The sequence below is a fragment of the Westerdykella ornata genome (assembly GCF_010094085.1).
Source record: "Westerdykella ornata strain CBS 379.55 unplaced genomic scaffold EI97scaffold_11, whole genome shotgun sequence".
Taxonomy (NCBI): domain Eukaryota; kingdom Fungi; phylum Ascomycota; class Dothideomycetes; order Pleosporales; family Sporormiaceae; genus Westerdykella; species Westerdykella ornata.
In genome coordinates this window covers 36194-55836 of record NW_022986861.1, presented here as the reverse complement: position 1 = coordinate 55836, position 19643 = coordinate 36194, and the positions used below count along the sequence as shown (strand labels likewise).

Sequence of the window (19643 nt, the reverse complement as noted above, 5' to 3'; positions counted from 1 at the left end):
TCCGGTCACTTCCAAAAGGACTCGAACGAGGCGCAAGGAGAATCGCATTCTCCATCGGATGACGTTGCGGCAATAATCCGTACGTATGTATGATTTCGACATCAAGAGCAAATGGAGGAGCAACGATGAGCCCGGCGAACGAGACAAACACGCCCAGCAAGCGCAAGAGCGATGATCACATGCCGCAACCAAGGGCGAAGCGCAACCGCTATATCTCGCTGGCATGGTCCGTAGGCCTATCTGTACTTTCGGGACAAATAACTGACACGAGGTTGTAGCAATGAGTGTAAGAGGCGCAAGATCAAGTGTAATGGAGAGACGCCATGTCAGCGTTGCGGCAATCTGGGTCTAGAATGCCTATATGCGCCCAACTGCTGCAACAACTTCAAGGACTCAGAGTAAGGTGACCCAGCATTCCTTCTGCGGATCATAACTAACGGATTGCAGCGAGTTCAAGCAGATGTCGGCGAAAATAACCACCCTACAGGAACAGGTCGAGCAGCTGTTCGCGAACCTCAATTCGCTCAAAGCGCAGACGGATGCGCAAAGCATGGGCTCGATCGGCACCCCGTTCACAGCAGACTACCCTCGGTCCATGTCCTCCATGATGCAAAATCCGCTCATCCCTCCCTCCCCGGCCCGCGAGCGCAGCAGGCCTCACGGGAAACAGCATCGATTCCACGGTCCTACATCCAGCGCATTCAATCTCGGCGTCGCGAAATCGAGTCTTCAGACAATGGGTATAACAGCTCCAGAAGAAGGGGAAGATGAAGGTGCCCTGACACAAGATGTGACGCCGCAGGGCTCTCCGCCGCAGGCAATCGGTATAATCAGCAGACCCGCACTGCATATGGACAAGGATCCCATTTGGTCTCTGACGAAGCAAGATGCGATCCGGTTGATACGGGTATGGCACGAAGAGATGGGATTGATGTATCCGTTCCTGGATATTGAAGAAGTTGTCCGCTACGCCGAAAGGCTATTTTCTTTCACGGAGGCAGCAGCCCGGTCAGGCTTCGCACAATTGGGTAAGCCTGGAGCAGACGAGATTATGGATGATCAGACCAGTAATTTGAAGCTGGTGCTCGCTATTTCACTCATTCTTGAGGGTGGCGGTAAGGATCCGCTTGGGGAGAGGTTGTTTGATAATGTACACAAGAGGGTTGAGAAGACTCTGTCAGCTCCTGTTGATATTCAGGGCATCAATATGCTTATCCTTACAGTAAGCACTCACTCACTTTCAAAAATCAGTCGCTTACTTATCTTCAGGGGATGTACCATTTCCATCAGGACAACGAACCCCTCGCTTGGCGACTAATCGGCCTGGCCGTACGACAGTGTTTTGAGCTAGGACTGCACCGACGAGAGACATACGATATTATTTTTACGAACGCAGCTGAGCGTGCCGCAGCCGTACGAACCTTTTGGTCCGTTTATGTGCTGGACCGACGGTGGAGTTTTGGCACTGGGATGCCATTTGCTATGCAAGAGGCCGATATTGACCCCAATCTACCGAAACCCGTAAGTTCCGAATCATAGGTTAGAATTCCATTCGTACTGATAGTCATCCCCAGGATGAAGATAACCCCTACCTGAGCGCCATGATAGCCTATAGTGGCATTGCGTCAAAAGTGTGGAGATCTGTAGCGAACCCTGATGCCTCGCAGAATCACATAAGGAAGGAAGATGTCGGTTTTCTCGACTTTCAGGTCCTGAATTGGCACCGGAACATCCCTGAGTCCCTCAGATTTGTCCATCCAGAGAGTGGTCGAACGCCAGAGCCGGCTTCACGCGGCCTCCGCCGTCTCCAAGTCGCGCTCTACCTACGAGCGAACCAAATGCGGATACTAATTTACCGACCTGTTCTACATTCAGCTACAAGCATCATGAAGCACCTCGACTTTGCAGAGACCGTTGTGACAATCGCCAAAGACACTATTCGAGTTCTTACCCACATCAACCAGACCTCCGACCTCTACCGGACTCAGCAGACCATGTTCAATTACTTCCTGATATCGGCTCTTGCGGTGCTGTTTCTGGCCGTGGCCCATGCTCCCGCACAGTTCAGTGCGCAATGTCGGGACGAGTTCTACATGGCGCTAGATATCGTACGGGGCCTTTCATCGAACTCGTACGTGTCTAAGAGACTCTGGAAAACTATCAAGATGCTCAAAGAGGTGGGCCCAAGCCTAGGATTGAATGTGTCGAATGTCGATACAGCTGACGCTCACTCGTCCGCCGCCGTTGCTATGGCTGGGCTTGCTGGTCATCAGGTGGATGAACTCGCTATTTTCTCTCATGTAAGGAATGGGCAGCATACCGATACCCCGCATGGGATGGCATCGGATTTGACGAGCCTGTTCGAAGCTGCTGGTGGCTACTCGAGCACAATGTTGCAGAATGGCTACGGCCTCACTTCAGGAGAGATACCAGCTAGCGGCGAGTTTGTGACGGCGCTTGGGCAGGAAGACGAGCTGGCTCGGATCATGAGAGATCTATTTTAGGCGGGCGCAATATATTAATATGCAACCGGCGATCTTATATAAACTCGAGTAATCGAAAATCAATGTATTTTTTATGCAGGGAGCTGGACGAGACCAGGAAATGGAGATGCCAAGCTCGTCACGTGATCATGGAGGGGCTCGGCCAGCCCTGGAGGCGAGCACAGAGAAGTCGCAACACCAAAACGTGAAGAGGTGAAGGGACGGCGCCCGGTCATCCACTTTTGGCGCCTAACCAGGCCTTTTACCTTACCTCTCAGCTTTTCTTCTTCCTCCCGATCTATCTGACCGCAAATCGGAACTCCGCCCTCCCACCCCGCCGTCTTTGTGCCTGTGTGGGCCTTGCGACCTTACACTAGCGAGTGTCTTTGCCTGACCGTCGCTATCTACTAGATGTAATCACGGGCTACACCTGCCACTAGATCGGAGCCGGGACCTTTCCACTCCAATTCGACCCTCTCGCATCGCTCCAGCCATACACCCACCAAGCATTTCTCCCCCACCAAAACAGAATTCGCATGTCGAAGCTTACGCCATCCTCCAGTTGACTTTCTCCCCCGAGTCGACCATCAACTGCCATCTAACCCACCGAAAATACCCTATCAAGTAGCCTCCTGTTACGGCGAGATTCAACAACCCCACAACCACCCGACATGTCCTCATCATCACAAGTCACGGAGTCCTGGATATCCTCCTTTTGCGGCCTCTTAGGGCACGAATACTTCGCCGAGGTGACGGAAGATTTCATCGAGGATGACTTCAACCTCACGGGACTGGCATCGCAGGTGCCCATGTACAAGGAGGCACTGGAGATGATATTGGACGTGGAACCCGAAGAAGATGAGGAGGACGAAGAAGAGGAGGAAGAAGACGAGGAAGACGATGATGTACTGGGCGAAGAGAGACGCGGTGGCTACAGAAGAGCCGGCGACCGGAGACACCTTAGAATGGCATCAGATGTCAGCGTAGTCGAGAGTTCAGCTGAACTGCTCTACGGGCTGATACACCAGCGCTTCATAACGTCTAGGCAAGGAATCCAGCACATGGCCGAAAAGTACGAACTCCAGCACTTTGGCACCTGTCCGCGCGTCCATTGCAACTCCTGCAAAGTGCTACCCGTTGGATTGAACGACAGCCCTGGCCACGAGACAGTCAAGCTGTTTTGTCCCTCTTGCTTGGATGTCTACACGCCGCCCAACTCCCGCTTCCAGGCCGTGGATGGCGCCTTTTTCGGAACCACCTTCGGCTCCCTCTTCTTCATGACATTCACGGACTTGGACATCGGCGGCGGTCGTCGGTCCGCCGCAGGCGCCGCCGATGCGCTTATGGCGATACAAGCCGCAAATGCAGAAGCCAAAGGCCGGGGCTCTACATCCAACGCGAACATCACCTCCATAAACGGCGTCGCACCGCACAACCTTGCCCCTGGACTGGGAGTTGGCAATATCTATGAGCCACGGATATATGGCTTCCGAGTTAGCGAACGAGCACGAACGGGTCCGCGGATGAAGTGGCTGAGAATGCGGCCCGCAGATATTACGGAGCTCGACGAGACGAGACGGTTCTGGGAAGAGCGTGAACAGGGCGAGAAGAAGCCTGACGACGATGATATGACTATGGTGGATGTGCAGCGGGGTGGGAATCCCGTGGACAAGCGGAAAAAGGCTGTTGCAAGGAGTAGGCGGACAAACGGGTCGGGGATTGGGGGAGGAAGTCCCATGGATACCGGTAGTATCGGGGCTGGGTAGAATCCTGCGCGCGTTTTTATGGGGGAGTTTTGCTTCAGGGGTCGGTTTGGGGAAGAAGGGAGTGTGAGTGGTTCGTATGTGCAGTGATTGCGGGCTACGGGGGTGAATTTTTTCGTCAGGGGTTCTTGGTTTTTATTCTTCGATTGGTGAAAGGGAAGAAGAGTTGGAAGCATATGACATATTGACGGCGGGAGCAATGAATGAAAGGGATTGCAATGCTTCATCTCTCTCCGTGTCAATTTGTCCTGCGTGTACTACCTTGATATAAATATTGCCCAGCTTTCCCAGCCACAAGAGTTTCGACTACGAACTTTCTCTCCCACTTCTATCTGGCAAAAGCATACTCTTCTGATTCTACTCATCTTAAGCGGATAGAAACCCTTTGCCTAGCCTCTGAATATGATATACACGGAACTCTCTGTGCCTTTGACTGATGAGTAATGGAGGGTTCGTATAACTTATTAGTAAATAACTTCGCCGTACCGGCCCTTTCGTAGGATTCTACCGAATCCCTCCAACCCTATAGAGTGCATGAAACGATAACCTGAGTATGTCACACCCGCCCTTTTTCTAACCACGAGCAGTCAGCGAGAATTTGGAAAGTGCACCTAAGATGGGTAGGCAAACTACAGCTTATATAGGGGCGTCGAAGATAGGTTAACGCGGACCATGCTTAGGTTACTCGTGTGTAGCAAGGTGCTCGGCGTGACGGTTGTAATGTAGAGTTGAGGATATCTAGCCCAGCCTCCAGATAGGTCGCAAATCAGAAAAAGGATCCAACAGCCCGAAATCTGGCCTCCCATAGAAGGACATAGGATCCGGGTCATATCTCTTGCCGCATTGCGATATCAGTTCCTCATCGACACGGGATTCCAAGGGGTCCTTGCCCTCACTCCCGCCGCACACACGGTATATCGCAGTATCAACGGATACATGATGTTTGCTCACTAGAACAATGGAGTGTATATCAGCTAACGCCTAAGAGTTAATAATATCTTGAGAGTTGGACTAAGGGGAGAGACCTAGGGCCAGTCGATAAACGCGATAAGGCAGCCACCCAATATAGCTGATGAGACCTGTATCGACATTGAGGTCCGTAGGTGTTTTGCCTTCGCTGCGGCTTCCCATTTAGTTGAATACTTTGTAGAACTGAAGAAGGGCCAATTGTCGCCGTTCGGTCTCTGAGCAAGTCCTATCTGTTCGGTGACCACCTGGAAATTTGAACCAGGTGTTGACCGGGTAGCTCTGTGCGTATAGCCATTCGAAAAACCCGTTGAAAATGGTGTGCACAGCTGCAAGTTCCCTCCAAACGGGAAAACGCCGCATGTAGTCGAGCACCTCCTCTTTAATCTCGGCTTGAAAGTCAATATCATACTAATTATCGGACATGTTCATGCTAAATTGTTCAACGGCTGTAAGTGCGGGCTCTGCAAAGACGCGAGGACCAAATAATCCCTCGAAGACATTAACGCGATAGAATGACCTCAGATAGGCCGCTAAAAAGTAAGGTCCAAGATAGGACATACTGCTACTGTCGCCAGAGCCTTAAGCAAAGTACTCAACCTTATTAACAGTATCCATCTTAGTTGACGTCCACGCTAGGGCTGCGAGATACAGATTTATAACAGCCGCACATTCTTGGACCTAAGGCATGGGAGGAATTGTTGGGCATCCCGTCGGAGTTGGGTTGCCCTCCTGGACCGCCCGAAGAAACTCTGCGGTGGGTACAAAGGAGTATGCGCCGCGGTCTACATCGTAGTAGCAGCACCTATTATAGGGGATGCGGGCAAGGCGGATAGCGAGCAAGGCGTCATCGAAGCAATGGAATTCAGTCTTGCCAAGCCTGAAGCCTAGCTCTCTGCAGCATTGGTCCACGACGCAGCGAAAAGCGCGTGAGATGCCTCGCAATAGCACCAGATCCCGTAGCGATTGGGAATAATCAAGAATGCGGACCAAAAGCTCCAAGGGAAGTCGCTGCATAGTGATGGAGCGTAAGGAAGAGAGTGCAATGTCTGCGTACGATGTGGTTGTCTTGAGGTGAAAGGTTCCAGGAGGCAGGGTGGCTACGGAGTACCTAATGTTACATTGATCCCTCAGATCTGATCCGGTAATTATTCCGGGCCACTGCCATCATCCGTCCTCCAATCCCATCTGCCGCCATCTTCTGGGCCACTCGAACATCGAGGATCCATCGGACATTTGCGATAACTGACCCATCGCCGTGGGCAGTAAACCCATTCGATTTGGTAGTCTAGCACTTCGGAGCGGCCGCTATCGGACCAGGGGGGTATGCCGCTGGTTTCGAAGTCGTTGAATTCGTAGCCGCAAGGTTTGGGGTGAGATTGGTCGGATGGTGCGGTTTCAGTGAAGAGGGGGTTTCGTTGGGTCAGGGAGCTTGTGGATATAGTGGTGTCTGCGTTTCTGCTGCAATCGGTTTTGATATTTTGTATTGTGCCATGGGCTTCATGGGAGTGTTTGAAGGGGAATGAGAGGGCGAGGGTGAAGAGAGACGTAGCAAGTAGGGACCTCATAGTGAAGGATAATGATGAGTGGATAGGGAAGGACAGGTTGACTTATAGAGGAAAGAAAGAATGCAAGGAAGACTTGGAGCTTTGTGTGGCAATGTGGAATGCGAAGGCTTGTGATCATGTCAATAGGTGAATTCTACGTGCATCCCTTGCCAGACTTGAAGGTATGTCTACCACTTCTCGATAGCGGGGCGGAGGTCTATCTCCCAGGTGAAATTCGTCACCGGTTGCGTATGAAGCCACCAATAGTCATTGGCAATCTGGAATCGTCAGCATGGTACGTACTTCTCGAACTCTCATCCCGTCCCAGGATCGGAATTTGAAAGCGCATTGAAAGATGGGAAATCAACTCACCGCATCAGCAGACAGCTTAGCCTCAGGTCCCAGATCTTTCAACCATTCCTTCGTCCTCGGAATGTCAATGACACCATCGATGATCGCATGAGAAACATGCACGCCCTTTGGACCAAACTCCCTGGCGAGAGACTGGCTTAGAGCCCGTAAAGCCCACTTTCCAGTTGCGAATGAGGCCATTTGAGCGTTACTCTTGACCGAAGCTGTTGCACCGGTGAAGATCAAAGACGGGGGATACTTGGACTTCTGCTCCACGCCCTTCAGGAGCAGCGGCAGTGCCGCTTGTGCGAAGTTGAACCCGCCATTCGCACTGACTTTCAGGGACGTGGTGAAGACATCCTCTGGAAGTTCCAGAAAGGGTGTGCGCAGGAATCCTCCACTTGCGTTGAAGATAGCCGCCTGTTTATAGGGTCAGAGGAGACGTGATGGTGACTTGCACACATGACAACCTACAGCAGCGCCAACATCATTACCGAATTCTTCCTTTATTTTCTGCACCGCGTTTTTCACGCTCTTCGAGTCGGCCACATCCGTGCTGATACCAAGTGCCTTTCCACCGCTTTGATTGATTTCTTGGGCCAAGCCTTCGTAGTTCTCGGGTTTCCGTGCAAGCAGCACGACTGGATACGTCTGTGCGAATTTACGGGCGACCGATGCTCCAGTACCAGGTCCTACGCCAGCAACAATAGCAATGAGTTTAGAAGACATGGTTATAATGGCAAAAATGGAGACGGCGAGTGGGGAACGTGGTCGATGTTCGATTCACGATCGGGAGCGCGGGGTATATACAGAGGATGGAATGACAGAGCCGGACCGAATATATATGTACTACGTAGTCGTCCGGTCAACTGATGCAATCCATACGCTGGATTGCATGATGGAGGAGGCGGGCGGTTACTGAGCAACATAATGGTAAGCACAGAATGATTAATAATGTATATCCTCTAGATACCGAGGGACGAGTTCGTTATGCATAGAGGTATTTAAGCTGTCAGAGAACATTACAAGTAGGTTCCGGTATGCCTAGTCCCCGTCGATTCACCAACACTAAGATAGGGACTCTACCATAAAATGCTCAAATAAATAGATACAATGTCTCTCACCATCAAACCGTTCGTTTCATGTACTACTCGCGAACGGTCTGCAGGCAAGAATGACCGGAGTCATTCATTTTCTTCTTCGCTAGTCGTATAACTTCATGCAACCATGGACGGGGTTGAAGAGTAGATATCCTAGCGTGGGCGTGGAGACGAGCATTTGGAAAGCCAAGAGCAATAAGGCGGATGACACTTTGACGACTCGTATAGATGTGTATGCCGTTGACGAAGGCCTATTCGGCCAGTCCATTTTTCGAGCTAGAAGTCGGTTTAACGCCCCAACTTTCAGTTCCCCAGCCGCCTGTTCGAAATGGGTAAGGAGAGGTAATGCATTCCGTTCGCTCGATGAGAAAGAGTACAGCCAGCGCCGTTTTCCCTTGGCAACCCAGCCATAAAATTGTCGTCAATCCGAGAAACCCACGCCATCAGTCATCTATGCCTTGGAATGCCTCGCCTTCGCCGCTTCGCGACCCTTGCTTATCCGCTCCAGAATGCTCTCACGATCCTATATGCCATCAGCACGCTTCGTATCCATCTTCTGTCGGGTGTAGTACCTTATCGAGCTTGAGCTTTGTGATGACGACCTTCGAGGCAGCGATGGGGATGGGGACGGACTGGCCTAGACATTCGTGAGTACGAGTACATGGACGAATCGGGCGGTGGTCTAACCGTTGCTCTTCTCCCGGACAACTGATTCTCATGGTCAGTAATGCTTTTCAATGTGTCCTCCGGTGTCCCATACCTCCGTTAATGTGAAGGGCGTATTTCAAGCGGTAGACGGAAGTGACCTTGCCCTCTCGACCCTTGTGCGTTCCACGGGTGATCATGATCTCGTCCTGAGCGATGATTAGCGGGCGGGGTTTAATGGTGCCGTCTTCGACTACGTACGTCCTTGCGAACGGGGATGCTAAGTACTGTTAGCTGTGTCGCGATTGAGGATCTAAAAGTCTCGTACCTTCGCACACCGTGCTTCTCGCGGAGCTCCTTGCTCAGCGGCGCCTACACTCGTGTGAGAAGCCGTTCCTGAAGGAATCCATGGAATAAACCGACCGACATAATGACGCGGCGCACGCTGCTCGGGGCATCGAAATGAGCCTTCCGCGACTTGCGGCGCGAGCTAGACACGGACTGGCTGATCTTCGTCATGGCGGAGGTCGTGTGGTGTTTGATGCGTCGTGGGCGTTGTCCTCGGCTCGAAATTGGGTAAGTTGTGTGCTTTGCAAAATGAGGCTATTCGCTTGCGGAGTAGCGGGCTGGGCGCCGGAAGAAAGTTTCTCCGCTCCGTCGCTTGCGACAAGGATGGGCGGACCACTCGTGATGAACTGGCGAACGCGTCCTTGATGGTGAACGCAATTGCCCAACCCGAACGCGACGACGGCTTTCTCTCACCATCATCTACTCTCACCCCTTTGCTCGAGGTATTCGGCGATCCTCTGGCCGCAGCGCGCAGTTCGAAACCGCGCCGCCACTGTGCTTCTTCGACCTGTTCTCTATGCTTTCGCTCCAGCGCCAACACAGTCGGTCGGCCTTGGAGTGGCCACAAGAGATATGAACACTCTGCGCAATGGCAGCCAATAACTATCCCCATTACAACTACCAGGATTATCAACAAAGCGCCGCTCCTCAGTACTCCGCCTCCCAGACCGCGCCTTCCGCTGCGACACTGGCGCAAAACTCGCGACAGCAGTACCAGCAACCGGCGCCCGCGGCACCCCCCAAAACGGCCGACTACCTCTCGTCATATGGGGGTCAGACTTATAACAACCAGCCCAACGCCTATTCTTCCGGGCAGGGCAGCACATGGGCCAGTAGTACTTATGGCACCAACAGGGAGACCACGAGGGGTGCCGCTGAGGTGCTGAGAAATATGAGCAACACTTCGTATGTGTCCAACACAACGCCTGCAGTCAGTCAATCAGGATATACTGCCGCCAATCTTGCGACAGCTAGATACTCGAACGCTTCACCGGCTCCGGCGCAGACGCAACAAATGCACTCCACGCCCTCTACGCACTCTTACCCGCTGGCCCAGACGCAGGTGCAGACTCAGACGCAACCGCCACAAGCGCACAGTCGTCCCCATAGTGTCAACGCCAATCCAAGCCAGACGAGCTCTGCTCGCGGTCTGCCATCCCCAGCCATGGCGGCCGGCTATCCTGCACAGCGATCTCAGAACACTTACGCTCAGCAACCTCAACGCTCCGCAAGTCCAGCACAGCCCCAATACAATCGAACTACTGCTACCGCCGAAGCGAACACGTCAAATACCCTAAACTCCTCTTCTACTCAGTACTCAGGCTATGGCAGCAGGCAACTCCCGGATGTGGCTGCATCGCGAAGCACGGCTGGCACGCCTGTATCTGCATCCTACAGCTATGCAGAAAGCCAATCAACGGTTCCTCCTGCCCAGACACCCGCACCCCCAACTGCTACTGAAGCATACAATCAGGGTACGGCGACCGTCGACCCTATGGCGGTGTATAACCCCTGGCAAGAGTACCAAAGGCAACAGGAAAAGGCCCGGCAGCAAAAAGCGGCTGAGGATGCGGCGCGTGCAGAAGAAGAACGCAAAATACAAGAGGAGGAGCGCAAGAAAGAGGAAGAGCGCAAAAAAGAGGAGGAGCGTAAAAGGGCGGAGGAGCAAGAGCGGGCTCGACAAGCTGCCCAAGCTAAACCAAGAAAGCAAAAACAGCAACCAGCTGCGAATACTGCCAATGCTTCTACAGACGATGCTCAAGAGTCTTCAGGTGCTGGCGAAGACCTCGAGGCTGAAATCAGGGCCATGATGGCGAAAATGAGAGAACTCAACAGCAAAGATCCGGCGCTTCTAGCTCGTATATGGGAAGAGGAAAGGAGGGCAAAAGCCCCTAAGTCACCTACAGCGCAGCCCAAGGCAACTGCACCACCAGCGCCATCGAAACCTGCCCAACCATCGACTCAGTCCGCCCCAACTGCTATTAGCAACCAGCGGAAGAAAGCTGTCCCGAAAGAAACGGCAAACAGTGCAGGCACTTCAAGGACGCAAGCCCGACCGCCTGCTGCAGTGCCTGCTGCACAGCCTGCTACGTTGCCTGCTTCAGTGTCTGTGCCGGCGTCAACCTCACAGCCGCCAGCAACAGTTGCTGGACCCCCAAAACCGTCTGGGAGCACTATATGGCCTGCAGAGAAAATAAAGCAGCTGGCGACTGCGGCTATGGCATACCTGAACGGCCAAAACCCCAACAACCCGCTCACGGTGGAAACCATTCTGGCTATGCTTGATAGCAACCCTTCGTATATCGAATTGTGTGAAATCCTCGAGGCTAAGTCTATGAAGCTGGATCGCGCCGTATTTGCAAAAGCACTGCTGACGGCGGTGCCCGATGTGAACTCGGCTTCACGGGCTCAAGCACAGCCTCGAACAGCAGCACAACATGTTCGTGCACCGCTTTCCGCGCGACCTCAGGCTCCGCCCGCTGTTATTGCGCATAGGACTGGTGGTCCGGCGATTCCAAGCCCTCAATATGCCCAGGCTCAGTCACCCATGGACAGAACGTCGTATCCACCGTTCCCCGACAATCAATCCCAGTCGCCCGCGCCGGTTGCTCAGATGATACCACTAAAGGCCGAGCTGAAACTACCTGCTAATAAAGAAGAAGCCGCAAGAAAACGGAGTTTCCAAGATCTTATCGACCTGACCGAGGCAGACGAGGATGAAGACTTGGGATTGCCTCCAAAAAAGCAGCCAAACCTGGGATCCATGTATTCCTATGGCTCACCAGCCCCTGCGTTCGACGACGGCATGGACATCGACGGAGGCCGCACGCCGACAACCAACTTCCCTGTCGCAGTACCTGTGCCTTCTCAGCCTAGTCATGCTCCCGCCTTGGAAACGCCCCCACCGGTACCTCTCAATGACCATAGACAAGATCTAAGGCACCGGGTCCTTGTCCAACCTCTAGAAAAGAAAAAGGCGCTGCGACGTAACGGGTATAACATCAAGACTATTGCGCGAGACGTTTTGCTTGCCTGTGGAAGGCATCCAACTGAAAGAGCACTGAACGCACATCTTGAGATCCTCAAGTCGAGTCTACCTTCTATCACTAATGATGCAGACCTGAGCACCTTGCGATGGGACCTGATCGACCCCGGTGAGCCGCCCAAGGGATACTATAAAGACTCAGGGCAAGCTTTGGCTGAAGACGCGGACGATGAAGACGACAGCGACGAGGAGCAACGCAGCCCTCCACGGTCACGTGCTACCTCACTAGCGCTTGGCGGACCTGCGGCCCAAGCTCTTCCAGCAACCAACCCCTTCAAAGTCAAAGGTCGACGCGGTCGACCGCCGCGACACTCTTACCCAGGCCCCGAAAGCGACGTTCACCCACTTGCACAAACGCCTGTCCGCTCTGGCAGCTCCAAGGTCCATGTGACCATGAGCGCGAGCGCGCCACGACCTACCGCCGCCGGTGTTGGTTACTCCGCATTTCGAGCCGCCACGGGAATTGGTCCGGATGGCAAGCCCTTACCCAAGAAGAAAGGCCGGCCGGTAGGCTGGCGCAAGGCTATTCACGATTCTGCGGCTGCACTGGCGCGACCTGCAGCGAATGGCCACACTGGACCATACTCCGCGTCAACGCCAAACCGTTTTGTGCCGTCCCAGCCAAGTAGTTTGAGAAACGTCAGAACTGGCGTTGATGGACCTATAGAAATACGTTCCCGTTCGCCCAGCGCGGTACCAAGGGCCGGACGATACCAATCATTCAAATGCCAGTGGCAGAACTGCAAGGCCGACCTTCATAACCTCGAGACCTTGAAGAAACACGTCCACAGAGTCCATTGCAAGAAGACTCTCCGAGGCACTCTGGAATGCTTTTGGGGCGATTGCGGGAGAGAAGTCACTAACGTAGATTCAATGTCGGGTATGCGTATGGAAAGGCATGCACCTTTGTCCTTTGTGGATGAAGCCAGCTGGCGTGAACATCTTGAGCTTAGGCACTTCGGTCCACTATCATGGGAGCTTGGAGATGGACCTGCAAGTGGCCTCTCTGGTACGTGATCTGGACCTTATCGACCGACCTCCACTGACTAGTATTCAGATGCGAACGAAGTAGACGACTACCTCAGCGATGCGCAAGGCCGCCGTGTCACGCCCCGGATCTCCGTGGATGTATCACAATATACAGGCGGTACCTCGACAACCGGCACCCCTCGCCGTGGGCGGCCGCCAAAACCAAAGACGACAAAGGAGCAGGAGGCTCTTGCGACACAAGAACGTTTGGTGGCTCACAAAAGGCGGATGGGAGGGCCGGGCATTGACCGCGGCGGAGCGACGTTAGTGAACGACAAGCGAAGAAGGGGTTTTTCCGATGACGATACTACGGAGCCGGAAATTGTGGACGCGGAATGATATAAAGGGACACCGAAACGGAGGGATCGTTACTCTGTAGCGGTATAGCCTGGAGTACATTGCATAGCGGGTGTCTTAATGCTATCGAGTTTTTGTACCACAGTTTTGAGGGGCGCCTCTCAGTCATATGGGATGAGTGTGATGGGCCAACAGAATCACCACCAGAATATGATACCCAGGGCTCCTGATCTATAAGGCGGTCCTAGGCCCTTCGACACTCTCATCGTACAAGTGAGCTAGTACCCGAATGTGCCTCCTTCGCTCCATCCAATCGAAGATTGTCCCAGTTACTCCTTTACGCCGGGGTATAATAGTCGACATTTGAATCGCCGGAGGGAACCCGTCTAACTCCGTGCTTTTCCTGCTACAAGGTTCTGCTTTTGCGGTGCGACATGGTCATCCGAATTGACCTCGAGGAAGTGGTATAGCACGATGAGGATCATGGACGCGCTTCCGAGGAAGATGGCGAGCGTGTAGAGCTGACCGTCGGTAATCATGGTGGTGTCGAATCGTTATAGAAAGCGTGCGGCGTTTCTGAAGGTCAGTTAGCAGATGGATACGTATATAGAGCATTGATATTACTCTTTGACTTGCCAGGCAATCTCGGACTGGTGTTCGATTTATTTGGGGCCTGTCCGCTGTTTTGACAGCTCTCCGATGCTGTCCTTGCATCCAAAAGCCACCTCTGAGCTTCGGCGCGGAGAAAGGCTTGGCGCCTTGGCCGTTCCGCCGCCCGCCGCCGCCCGAATCTCCCGCTCCACCCCACCACCACACATTCGTCACTCGCATTTGACTCCACGCCTAGGATAACCATTGCCGCCGGGCACACGCCACACCTAGGACTCGACCCGTATCAGTTTTTGGATAGACCGGACTTGTGCAGCACCCCCTTTTTGGAAGTATAGAAGAATATAGAAATTCATCATGGCTCCCAAAGGCAAGGACCAGCCGAAGGAGAAGAAGGTGGCTGTTGACAAGGTGTGTATCAAACCCCGGAATATGGCAATAGTATACTAATATGCGCATTAGACTTTTGGTATGAAGAATGTACGTTCATAGACCTCTTTACCCTCCCAAGCCGAACCACTGCCACGGCTCCACGACTCGTCCTCCTCCAGGCTTCCCATCCAACTAACCCTCTTCCATAGAAAAAAGGCGGCGCCGCCCAGAAACAAATCAAACAAATCCAACAAGCCTCCGCCAGCGCCAAAACCCCGGACCAGAAGCGCAAAGAAGCCGAGAAGCTACAACGCGAGAAGGAGAAGAAAGCCGCCGAGGAGGCCAAACGCGAAGCGGCAGAGCTCTTCAAACCCGTACAAGTACAGAAAGTACCCTTTGGCGTCGATCCCAAGACGGTGTTGTGCCAGTTTTACAAGAAGGGGGCATGCGACAAGGGCAAGAAGTGCAAGTTCTCGCATGACTTGGCGGTGGAGCGGAAGAGCGAGAAGAAGAGTTTGTATACGGATAGTCGGGACAAGTCGAAGGAGGAGGAGGAGGAGGCGAAGAGGAAGGATAATATGGAGGATTGGGATGAGGAGAAGTTGAAGAAGGTGATTTTGAGTAAGAAGGGGAACCAGCGGACGACGACGGATAAGGTGTGCAAGTACTTTATTGAGGCGATTGAGAATCAAAAGTATGGCTGGTTCTGGGTGTGTCCGAATGGAGGGGATAAGTGCATGTATAAGCACAGCTTGCCGCCTGGGTGAGTCGGCCCTGCGAAGGTTCCTCATTCCTGGAATTGTGGCTAATGAATCGCAGATTCGTTATCAAGACCAAGGAACAGCGGGCTGCGGAGAAGGCCCTCATGGACAAATCGCCGATGGCGACTCTCACGCTGGAAGACTTCCTCGAGTCGGAGAGACACAAGCTCACCGGAACACTCACACCTGTCACGGAAGAGACATTCGCCAAGTGGAAGAAGGAGCGTATGGACAAGAAGGCTGCCGAGGAGCAGGCCAAGCAGATGAAGGATGCTACAGGCCGTGCCATGTTCGAAAGGGGCGGATGGGACAAGGACAGCGAGGACGAGAGCGACGACGAGGCTGGTGGCGCGTGGAATCTGGAGGCGCTCAGAAGGGAGACGGAAGCTGCAAGGCTACGGAAAGAGGAGGAGAGGTTGGCGGCACAGATGGGGGTCCCTGTCCCGTCCGCGTCTTGAGGTTACCTGCGGTTAAGCTTTGAGAGCGGTGGTTGAACGGAAATTTCTTCATGGAAGGGCCGAAACCTCCAAGGCCTAGGAATAGGACTTGAGTGGCGCCCGACAGGACGTCAATGTAGAGGAAGCAAAAAGACTGCGAAGGACACGAGGCGATAAAAGCGGGCACATGGCGGGCGTTGCAGCATCATATTTCCCAGCGGCATGCATCCCACCAGTCGATCCCACCCACAGCGGTGACAAGATCCGGTGTTTGGCGTTGCTCCTTTTTGGATACTGGGTTGGCGGTATATATCAGCTTGGATAGTAGCTCGATGATAGGGTATGTGAACCATTATTATAGGAAAATGTTTGATCGATACAACCTCTCCGAGAACGCTCTTGATTATCTGGCATTCATTGATAGATGCTGATATCTTCGTACATCAAGGAGATGGATATATGATAAATGATAATGCTTCGCCATTGTCTCGTCGTCCCTAAAGGCCGTAAATATCATATCCTCATAGCTCATTACCCAAGCTCAAAACAACCCTAACTAGGTAAATAGTCCAGCATAGCTCCCTCACACTCACCTCGAACTCTTTGCATTCGTCGCCAAAAACAGCACACAGGCGGCCACGATCGCCGTCGCCACAACCGTAAATAAAACCTGCGTTTTCCAGCCTGCCTGCACGAGGGCGGCGCGCCGGCTGTAGCGCGAGACGGTGCGGAGGTAGTTTGCGAGACCGGAGAGGAGGCAGGCGAGAGATAGGATCCAGAAGATGATGCCGAAGGGGAGGGCCATGTTGAGCTCTGAGAGGATTAGTTAGGGGAGGAGGAAGGGGAGATGGCGCGATAGGGATGTGATTGGATAGGGATAGGCGAAGAGATGAAAAAGGGATGAGGGAGTCGGTGAGAGCGCAGGAGAACGGGCGACTGTAGATCAAGCGAAGACAGATAACTGGGAGAATATCCAAAAGTGAAATTTAGAAGCTGCGCATGTGAATGGGGACTCTAAAATCGGCACTCGAGAATCAGGAGAATATCTCCAAATCACATGTGCAGGCTGGTCTGACTGGGGACGAAAAGTGACCGTGACCAAACAGAAACACATCAACTCACCAATGTCACTAGGTTTGTGCTTCAAGTGAAACGATAGTACTATAGCCACGGATACAACAGCCATAAAGATTGAGAGCCGCAGCCACGACAGAAATGCTGATGCAATGTCAGCAACCGACGTCTTTCTTTCGCAGATTCAGAAGATGGAAGAGAGTAAATGACGGCAGAACATACTCCTCTCGTTAGCCGCGTGATCTCTGGCATCACTCTGCGCATTCTCGAATAGCAGCGGTCCGAATAGCGGCCGTTCTGTGAAGACCCAGCGATCGTAGTCGTTATTTCTGCAACTCGGTCAGAACGATTTCTAAAATGATGGATAGGAGGGAAAAGAGAGGATATAACGTACTGCTTCACTATTGCCGGTTTCCCACCAAAGATGTAATAGAACGGTCTCCAGGGATGTTGCAAGAGATCGTCATCTGTCTCGCCCATTTGACTGAGGGGTCGGAAGTCCATCTTCACCACCGAAGAGAAAGAGACATAAGCAGCGTCCCGTTCTCCAACAAACAATGAGTAGCGATAGTGACTCTCCCTATGTTGTCGACGTTAGATGTCGGTTTATATCCAATCGAGATTTCCTGTCCAAGTGTGGTGTTGAGATTCGCACATGGTGATGATAGATGCACGGACCGTTGATCGGGCCGGACCAATGAAGTCATCGCACCACATGTTTGTTGTGGAGGAGCTTCGGTTCGCAGAAACCTTTCCACCTTCACTCCACTCTCTCTCCCATCCCATATTACCTGCGTTCAGTTTGGAGTTGTTGGATCTGTGTTGGGGCTGTTTAGGTGATGATGACGGCGTCCAAAAACTGTGTGCTTTATGGTGGTTCAAGGTATGTGATATCTAACTGCTCACTGACGCTTGGAATGGGAGAGTGCGGGAGAATGAAACGGATGAGTGAGTACTGATACCCGTTGTAGAGGCTGGGACACAAGGGACTGGACGGCGAGTGATGACCGTGTGAGGGGCGGGAAGTCTGTTGTAAGTTGTGCACTTGCAACCTTGATGCCATTTTTGATGTTTTTGTATTGCTGCTTCTTGCTCCATCAATCATAACATTCACCGTGCTTTCGCAATGCGATATTCCAACCAAACTGCTCTGATTTCGCCCCTGACCTTGCTGTTCTCCCACCATCACGCGCAACGTCTCATGCACCTGTGATACACCACTAAGCACACCCTACAGTCCCACGTCTCCCTCCCCACATCCGAGACGCTCCTCTTCTGGGGCCACCTCGACTATGCCACCCTCGGCTCTGCCGGCTTCGCTTCCCAGCGCACCACCAACATTCCCCCGGAGGGCTGGGACCTCTCTGCATACTCCGGCATCGTGCTGGAGCTAGAAGCCGAGGCCGGCAGATTGAACGATAAGAAGTTCACGTTCGTCATAAAGGACACCATTCTCCCCAAGAGGCCTGACGGCAGGGAGCGGTCGAGCATCAACTGGGAGTTCGACTTTGATGTTCCCAGGGTTAGTACGGGGAGCACCGTGTGGCACGAGGCGCTGGAGGATGACAGTGAGGAGGAAGTGACTAAGAGGAAAGAGCTTGGGGTAAAGGAGGGTAAGAGAGAGGAGGATGAGCAGGACGAGAGTGAGTTTGAGCATATCGACGTTTGGGAAGATGACGCCGCCGAGGAGGCAGTTTTGCTCGACGCGGAGTTCTACGTCAATCCCGAAGACGAAGTCGTCTCGGTTCCGCCTGCGCCCGCCACTCCCGCCGGCAGGAAGGAGATGGTCAGGGTTTACATGCCCTGGGGCCTCTTCCAGCCCACCTACCGCGGCAGGAAGAAGCACAATGCCAGTGATCTGGACACGAAGCACATCAGGCAGATCAGCATCATGGTCAGAAGGTAGGTTCGCCCTTTGATGATCAGAGTCATAGAGGTTCAACTTTCCTGACCACGATAAACATAGCTTCTTCGGCGAACAATCGGGCGACTTCGCGCTCGTCATCAAGTCCATCACTGCCTACACCGAGCGGGACATTGACGTTGAAGCGCAGAGGGCAACAATGGGGACGGCAAGGGAGGAATCTCATGTATGTTTAGAACTACCATGAGGGCCCGCAGCTCCGACCATATGACGAGGGATTAGAATGCTGAAGTTCAGGGAACAGGCTGATTTCCACTGCTGCTGTATGCTCTCTTGGATCGTCGCAGGATTCGGTATATATTTCATCTTTTTTAGAACATGAGACATGGAAGCCCGTGGACGAGGAGCTGTTACGGGAGACGGTTTGATGGCTACATTCTTTATGGATTCTTGTCTTGGACGACAGGGTATGACCTACATTCATTCACGGATTACGCTTTTGAGCGACGGCGTGGGATCTGGTAACGTTTTTGAACTCAAAGAGGGAGTATGCAGGCGCCATACTCCGTTCAGTCTCTGGCCACAATGGGATATACTGGGTTTCGGACTAGTAATTATAATGGATAAATAATTGATAGACGAACCAATAGACATGTATGGAGGGTCGGTAGGATAACGGTGTCAATGTCAGGCGCTCATCTCAGTCATGGTTTCCTCTTGGGCAGAGAAATGGGTGTACATTTCCACTTAGCTTGTTGAGAGGTAAAAAAGCGTAGTTGTACTGTCTCTTCAGGTACCGAACAGTATATTTCGTGGCTTTTCTAGCCTCTACACTTGGACGGGCGTACAATCCTTATCCCAAGTCCAACAACGAGTCGTTCCTTATTTACCCACCCCTTCATCTCCGTCCAACATTCGGACTCCTCAACGGTTTCCACTGTCTGAAACCCC

The 19643-nt window shown here is 52.8% G+C and overlaps 9 protein-coding genes across 9 annotated transcripts; 5 read left to right on the top strand and 4 right to left on the bottom strand.

Annotated features, from left to right (window-relative positions):
- Window positions 1-12: 12 nt before the first annotated feature.
- Window positions 13-2553, top strand: EI97DRAFT_398630 (fungal-specific transcription factor-like protein). Its single transcript, XM_033796399.1, has 5 exons — window positions 13-226; window positions 279-398; window positions 448-1222; window positions 1270-1521; window positions 1575-2553. Exons 1-5 carry the CDS (start codon window positions 90-92, stop codon window positions 2502-2504), a joined length of 2214 nt encoding a protein of 737 aa, XP_033653584.1. The 5' UTR covers window positions 13-89; the 3' UTR covers window positions 2505-2553.
- A 262-nt stretch (window positions 2554-2815) lies between these two features.
- On the top strand, window positions 2816-4660 carry EI97DRAFT_433456 (uncharacterized protein). The gene has a single exon (XM_033798397.1). The coding sequence runs from the start codon at window positions 3155-3157 to the stop codon at window positions 4247-4249; it is 1095 nt and encodes a 364-aa protein (XP_033653583.1). The 5' UTR covers window positions 2816-3154; the 3' UTR covers window positions 4250-4660.
- A 2287-nt stretch (window positions 4661-6947) lies between these two features.
- Window positions 6948-7839, bottom strand: EI97DRAFT_377852 (NAD(P)-binding protein; the record flags this gene model as incomplete). The annotated part of the gene is made up of 3 exons (XM_033795632.1): window positions 6948-7037; window positions 7132-7530; window positions 7585-7839. The coding sequence occupies 3 exons, from the start codon at window positions 7837-7839 to the stop codon at window positions 6948-6950; spliced, it is 744 nt and encodes a 247-aa protein (XP_033653582.1).
- An 843-nt stretch (window positions 7840-8682) lies between these two features.
- EI97DRAFT_361722 (ribosomal protein L24) lies at window positions 8683-9353 on the bottom strand (the record flags this gene model as incomplete). The annotated part of the gene is made up of 7 exons (XM_033794968.1): window positions 8683-8733; window positions 8783-8847; window positions 8898-8918; window positions 8971-9064; window positions 9117-9135; window positions 9184-9227; window positions 9279-9353. Coding segments are annotated over 7 exons (369 nt in total), but the record flags the coding sequence as incomplete, so codon positions are not given.
- Window positions 9354-9573: 220 nt separating this feature from the next.
- On the top strand, window positions 9574-13841 carry EI97DRAFT_467292 (uncharacterized protein). Its single transcript, XM_033801590.1, has 2 exons — window positions 9574-13258; window positions 13307-13841. Exons 1-2 carry the CDS (start codon window positions 9793-9795, stop codon window positions 13615-13617), a joined length of 3777 nt encoding a protein of 1258 aa, XP_033653580.1. The 5' UTR covers window positions 9574-9792; the 3' UTR covers window positions 13618-13841.
- A 120-nt stretch (window positions 13842-13961) lies between these two features.
- On the bottom strand, window positions 13962-14114 carry EI97DRAFT_377892 (uncharacterized protein; the record flags this gene model as incomplete). The annotated part of the gene is made up of 1 exon (XM_033795634.1): window positions 13962-14114. The coding sequence occupies one exon, from the start codon at window positions 14112-14114 to the stop codon at window positions 13962-13964; it is 153 nt and encodes a 50-aa protein (XP_033653579.1).
- Window positions 14115-14391: 277 nt separating this feature from the next.
- On the top strand, window positions 14392-16137 carry EI97DRAFT_433451 (uncharacterized protein). The gene is made up of 4 exons (XM_033798396.1): window positions 14392-14595; window positions 14647-14664; window positions 14766-15319; window positions 15376-16137. Exons 1-4 carry the CDS (start codon window positions 14542-14544, stop codon window positions 15773-15775), a joined length of 1026 nt encoding a protein of 341 aa, XP_033653578.1. The 5' UTR covers window positions 14392-14541; the 3' UTR covers window positions 15776-16137.
- On the bottom strand, window positions 16106-17639 carry EI97DRAFT_433450 (uncharacterized protein). Its single transcript, XM_033798395.1, has 4 exons — window positions 17223-17639; window positions 17051-17157; window positions 16877-16972; window positions 16106-16567 (listed from the first exon to the last, which is right to left on the bottom strand). Exons 1-4 carry the CDS (start codon window positions 17330-17332, stop codon window positions 16344-16346), a joined length of 537 nt encoding a protein of 178 aa, XP_033653577.1. The 5' UTR covers window positions 17333-17639; the 3' UTR covers window positions 16106-16343.
- Window positions 17591-19291, top strand: EI97DRAFT_433449 (NADH:ubiquinone oxidoreductase complex I intermediate-associated protein 30). Its single transcript, XM_033798394.1, has 4 exons — window positions 17591-17711; window positions 17800-17860; window positions 18066-18730; window positions 18795-19291. The coding sequence occupies exons 1-4, from the start codon at window positions 17668-17670 to the stop codon at window positions 18937-18939; spliced, it is 915 nt and encodes a 304-aa protein (XP_033653576.1). The 5' UTR covers window positions 17591-17667; the 3' UTR covers window positions 18940-19291.
- The last annotated feature ends 352 nt before the right edge of the window (window positions 19292-19643 follow it).

Excerpts from the sequence above, each read along its gene's own strand:
- EI97DRAFT_398630 (XM_033796399.1), top strand. The coding sequence starts at position 90 with ATGATTTCGACATCAAGAGCAAATGGAGGAGCAACGATGAGCCCGGCG. Across the intron at positions 399-447 it reads AACAACTTCAAGGACTCAGA|CGAGTTCAAGCAGATGTCGG; the intron begins GTAAGGTGACCC and ends AACGGATTGCAG. Across the intron at positions 1,522-1,574 it reads ACCCCAATCTACCGAAACCC|GATGAAGATAACCCCTACCT; the intron begins GTAAGTTCCGAA and ends AGTCATCCCCAG.
- EI97DRAFT_433456 (XM_033798397.1), top strand. The coding sequence starts at position 3,155 with ATGTCCTCATCATCACAAGTCACGGAGTCCTGGATATCCTCCTTTTGC.
- EI97DRAFT_467292 (XM_033801590.1), top strand. The coding sequence starts at position 9,793 with ATGGCAGCCAATAACTATCCCCATTACAACTACCAGGATTATCAACAA. Across the intron at positions 13,259-13,306 it reads ACCTGCAAGTGGCCTCTCTG|ATGCGAACGAAGTAGACGAC; the intron begins GTACGTGATCTG and ends ACTAGTATTCAG.
- EI97DRAFT_433451 (XM_033798396.1), top strand. The coding sequence starts at position 14,542 with ATGGCTCCCAAAGGCAAGGACCAGCCGAAGGAGAAGAAGGTGGCTGTT. Across the intron at positions 15,320-15,375 it reads AAGCACAGCTTGCCGCCTGG|ATTCGTTATCAAGACCAAGG; the intron begins GTGAGTCGGCCC and ends AATGAATCGCAG.
- EI97DRAFT_433450 (XM_033798395.1), bottom strand. The coding sequence starts at position 17,332 with ATGGACTTCCGACCCCTCAGTCAAATGGGCGAGACAGATGACGATCTC. Across the intron at positions 17,158-17,222 it reads AAACCGGCAATAGTGAAGCA|AAATAACGACTACGATCGCT; the intron begins GTACGTTATATC and ends ACCGAGTTGCAG. Across the intron at positions 16,568-16,876 it reads GCACAAACCTAGTGACATTG|AGCTCAACATGGCCCTCCCC; the intron begins GTGAGTTGATGT and ends TAATCCTCTCAG.
- EI97DRAFT_433449 (XM_033798394.1), top strand. The coding sequence starts at position 17,668 with ATGATGACGGCGTCCAAAAACTGTGTGCTTTATGGTGGTTCAAG. Across the intron at positions 17,712-17,799 it reads GTGCTTTATGGTGGTTCAAG|AGGCTGGGACACAAGGGACT; the intron begins GTATGTGATATC and ends TACCCGTTGTAG. Across the intron at positions 17,861-18,065 it reads TGAGGGGCGGGAAGTCTGTT|TCCCACGTCTCCCTCCCCAC; the intron begins GTAAGTTGTGCA and ends CACACCCTACAG.